Below are 4,447 nucleotides of genomic sequence, written 5' to 3' on the forward strand. Positions count from 1 at the left end.
GTAAAAAAAAAAAATGATTTCATGCCCAAATCTGGCCCATGCTTTTTCCAGGGAAAGCAACCATGAATCTGGTCTTCATTTGTCTCTTGATGTGCAGGCCTGTCTCTCAATTCGTATCTCCAACAAATCCTGCCTCCTCAGTGATTATCAACTGAGTATTAAATTGATGATCCCCTTGGTTCCTTATTCTTCTCTCTCCTCTTCTCTGCTTGGGTCTACATGCCCACCTACCTTAGATACAAAATACATTTTCTTGACTTTTTTTCCGAGGACTAAAGATACATGAAGATAGCGATTCTCGTGACAGTGACTATATATATTTTTTTTCTCTGAAGAGAGTTCTGCTAATCACAGATCATGGAGCAACAACTAAGAAAGGACTAGCAGGTGTGGGGCTGTCCTGGCTGGCATCTCTGGACGAAGTGCCATTTGGGCAATGTGACAAGTCCACCTATGTAAACCATCTGCTAGTTCTCTCCGTTTCACCGCACATCGTTTGCACAAGCAAAAACAAAAGAAGCAAAATGTTTAGAGCCAATAATGCTGTGCTTTTGGATATGTGGAATCCTTATGTCAACCACATCCATGAGAAGCCGACTAGTTCATTCCGTTTCTGGGCTTAATTGTACATTTCATATATTTTGCTGGAATTTTTCCCCCCTTATTCTTTTATTTTGTAATCAAAAACTGCGTAAGACCCGCTTCGAAGACCTGACAACATTATGAATCCCTGGGCAGCTCTGCTAATGTTTTGAAAGCTCATTATAGACCTTGTATGAAAGTAATTTCTTCTCTAGTATTAAGCAGATTTTGACTTTCATCCCTTTTTATGTTAAAAGAAAAAATACGAACCGTCAATTGTTGAATTGAGAAAATAATATGAAAAAAAGAGAACATTATATATTCAAAAGGTGGCACAGGCTCATTTCAGTGCGACGTACCTTGCTGTGCCGCTTTATCGTACACTTTCATGTGTACAACCCCAGAAGTCTTATTTCTCAGGACAGTGGGGTTTCTTCCATCTCTTTTGCTGCAGGTTCCCAGCTGAGCTAAGTTGTGGTCTGCCCACCATAGTTTCTTATCTATAAAAATGAAAAGGTTTTTTATGGAACAGATAATCATCTTATTTAATAATAAATAGCTATTAAACTATAATACTTTTTGTTTTCTTTTATTATAGTCTCAATCTCTGTTTTCTACGAGAAGCGGTAAAATCACTTTTACCTTTAAAAATGCAAATCATAGTGACATTGTAGCGTTTAAATTTTCTTCCTCAAACAAAATACCCAAGCAAGTACAAAAAAGATTGTTCTTTAACTTGTTGTTAAAAGTGTGTAAGCTTTTAACCATTAGTACTTTCCATTACTGGGTTCTTTACAGTTATAGTAATCTCTTAATTTTTTTCATAGTTTATGCCTCTTTCTCCAAACTTTTATTACTCTACACTGTTCAGTCGTATTGAGTGCTCACTTAGTAACAGAGATTCTGCAATGTCCCACAGATTAAAAAAAAAAAAGTCCTGACCTTCAGGATTCTAGCATTTTACTGGAAATCACACATTTATTATTATATTATTTTATATTGTCATAGAAAACCTGTCAGAAAACTATTATCCTTCTCTTTTCATCAACAAACAATATAGGACTCATATACATTAACTTTCTCAATTAAATTTACATATTTTGTCTTCCTGTCTATAAAACATGTGCTCTTTCTAAGACTCCAGGCTGAGTACACTAAACAAAAATTTAAGGTAATGCAATGATTTAAAACAAAGTTCTTAATTTAAAGTTTTTGGATAAATTTTATACTTTTCAACAAGAATCAAGTGATGGTTGAGATCAAATCAATTTCTACCTAGAAGTGAAAATAAGGTTATTTATGTCTGCGAACAAAACAATATAGTCTTTACCTCCAAGGAACAATTATTTTCATTTAAATGCCACGATATTTTGACTGAACCAAAGCATAGCCCCAGGTCTGGCAAGAACAGTAATAATGCAGATGTCACAATAATCATCCCTTCCTGCATCAGATTTCATGCAATGCACAATTCTAAACAATATCGGTAATTCATTCATTTAACTTTCATAATAATTCTACAAGGTAAGTACTACTACTATTAAATTATTTTACAGTTAAAAACACTGAGGCAAAGAGAGAGTAGGTTTCCCTGGGTCAGAGAATGAATAGTGACCCCAGGTTATAGACCAAACACTGATTTCAGTCTATTAAGTTAATCCCCTTCTCATGGAAAAAGCTCAGTGTTCTCTCCCTTGACATTCAGATATGGCACCCAGAGTAGGACAGTGAAGTTGAGTAGCCTATTCACTTATGCTTTTATTCATACACAAATTTGCATAAGAATAGCGACAGCCTCTGTGAATAAAAAAAGGTAGAAATTTTGACTGGAGTAAACATGTGTTTTTGCTTCTATTTCTTCTACTATACCAGTGTGATAAAAATGTAGAAACATAAAAGATTAAAAAAAATGAACCCATATAATAAACAAGAAAATGAAAGCATGTATAAAAGGTGATATGTGGATAGAAACAGGGAAATGGAGAAATGGGCAGACAGAGTTGCAACATGAAAAAAGCAACAGAGGAAGGGACGCCATCGCTCTCCACAGAATTCTGGGTGACCATGATTTCAGCTTGTAAATAAGAGGGTGAAAGCAACAGAAAGATTAAAAATAGAGTGAATGAGCGACATTACTTTTACAAGTAATGCCACTACCATTTCCCCCACTCCCTGTCCTGAGACCAAACATATGAGGACCGCATTTCCAAGTAACCCACCAGCAAAAAGAGTAGAAAACATGAGCGTATGTGCCTGTGTGTGTGTGTGACATTTTAGACTAAGACGCTTAAAGAAAACCTTTTTCTTAACTCCTCAGACAGGAAAAGGTAAATAAGTTTCAAAGGAGTATAAGTTAAACCTATGTCAGACTTCTTTTCAACTATGCTGGAAACAAGAAAACAGAAAAGCAATACGTTCAAAATTATAAGGGGAAATTATAATCAAGCTAGAGTTCTACACCAAACTATTAACTAACTGTATAGATTGTATGTGTGTGGGGGGGGGTAGAGAGGTATACGTGGGGGGTAGGGGGTTATCGCAAAGTTTATCAGCCATCAACTCCTAAGAAGAAACTGAAAGTTGGAACTTGAGCAAAATGAGAAAATAAGTCAAAATAATGCCATGGAATCTAAGAAACAGAAAATTGAACAAAGCAAGATAGCAAAGGGAAGCTCCAGAATAAATCATATGCATTAAACATAAGGAAAAAGCTGTCTATACTGGATCATGAGACTGGAAACACTGGGAGTAAGATCTCTAGGGAAAAAATAAAAAGAATGAGAGAGAAAGAGATGGAAATAAAGATAGAGAGATATAAGGAGAGAGAGAGAGAGAGAAAGAGAGAAAGAGAGGGGGAGGGAGAGACTAAAAAAATAAGTGCATGTAATCCTACCTTTTAATTCTAATCTGTCCTATAATCCTAATAAGTGCCATTTACTTATTTTCAATTTTAAAATGTCTTTAAACAAAGCACAGAGGACTCACTGTAATTACAGTATACAACATTAATGTTAAAAACATTAGCAAACTATATATATGCCAAGCGACCAAAACAATAGAACAACTGGAATGACCGGAAAGACCAGGTGCTATGACGTGCACCGCTGGCAGGAATCCGGCCCGATTGGGGTCCTTATCAGCCCCTCTCAACCTCCCTTGGCCCCTCCCCTCAGTTGGCCCACCTTAGATCAGCCCCCATTGGTGCACCAGGCCTCTAATGTAAAAATAAAAGTGGAGTTGTCGAAAGATTTAACATGCAAAGCAAGAAGAAAATGTGGTTAGAAAGAAGAAAGAATATCATGGAAAAAATGGAGTCATTTTAATAGAAAAGTAAATAGAGATTGAGCAAATTTGTTTAGTTTAGAAACCTTTGAAAGGAGAAGAATAGGGTAATATAAATGATAGCATATAAGCAAATTAATGCATGATATCTAAAGTTGGTAAATAAAAAATTAGTTGTTTTGAAATATCACCTAGAATGTTTGCAAGTAACCCCAGAAAACTAAAAATAGACAGAAATAGATTTATCTGTGAAATGTGACTGTGTGAAAAGATCGAATTAGGAGATATTTCTGATGATAACGGTCTTTTTTTAAAAAAATATATTTTAGTGATGTTTTACAGAGGGGAAAGGAGAGAGATAGAGATAGAGAGTTAGAAACATCAATGAGAGAGAAACATCGATCAGCTGCCTCCTGCACACCCCCGACTGGGGAAGTGCACGCAACCCAGGTACATGCCCTTGACCGGAATCGAACCTGGGACCCTTCAGTCCGCAGGCCGACGCTCTATCCACTGAGCCAAACCGGTTCCGGCTGATAACGGTCTTTTATACATTACTTGCTTTGTTGTTATAAGTATATTA

General features: G+C 36.2%; 1 protein-coding gene across 1 annotated transcript in view; it reads right to left on the reverse strand.

Moving 5' to 3' along the window:
• LOC102765229 (low-density lipoprotein receptor-related protein 1B-like) overlaps window positions 1-4,447 on the reverse strand; it is a 221,897-nt gene that overhangs the window by 67,215 nt on the left and 150,235 nt on the right. The window contains exon 14 of the mRNA XM_015567146.1: window positions 942-1,082. Coding sequence (XP_015422632.1) covers window positions 942-1,082 — 141 coding nt within the window. The remainder of the gene's footprint in view (window positions 1-941; window positions 1,083-4,447) is intronic.

The sequence above is a fragment of the Myotis davidii genome, unplaced genomic scaffold (genome assembly GCF_000327345.1).
Source record: "Myotis davidii unplaced genomic scaffold, ASM32734v1 scaffold560, whole genome shotgun sequence".
Taxonomy (NCBI): domain Eukaryota; kingdom Metazoa; phylum Chordata; class Mammalia; order Chiroptera; family Vespertilionidae; genus Myotis; species Myotis davidii.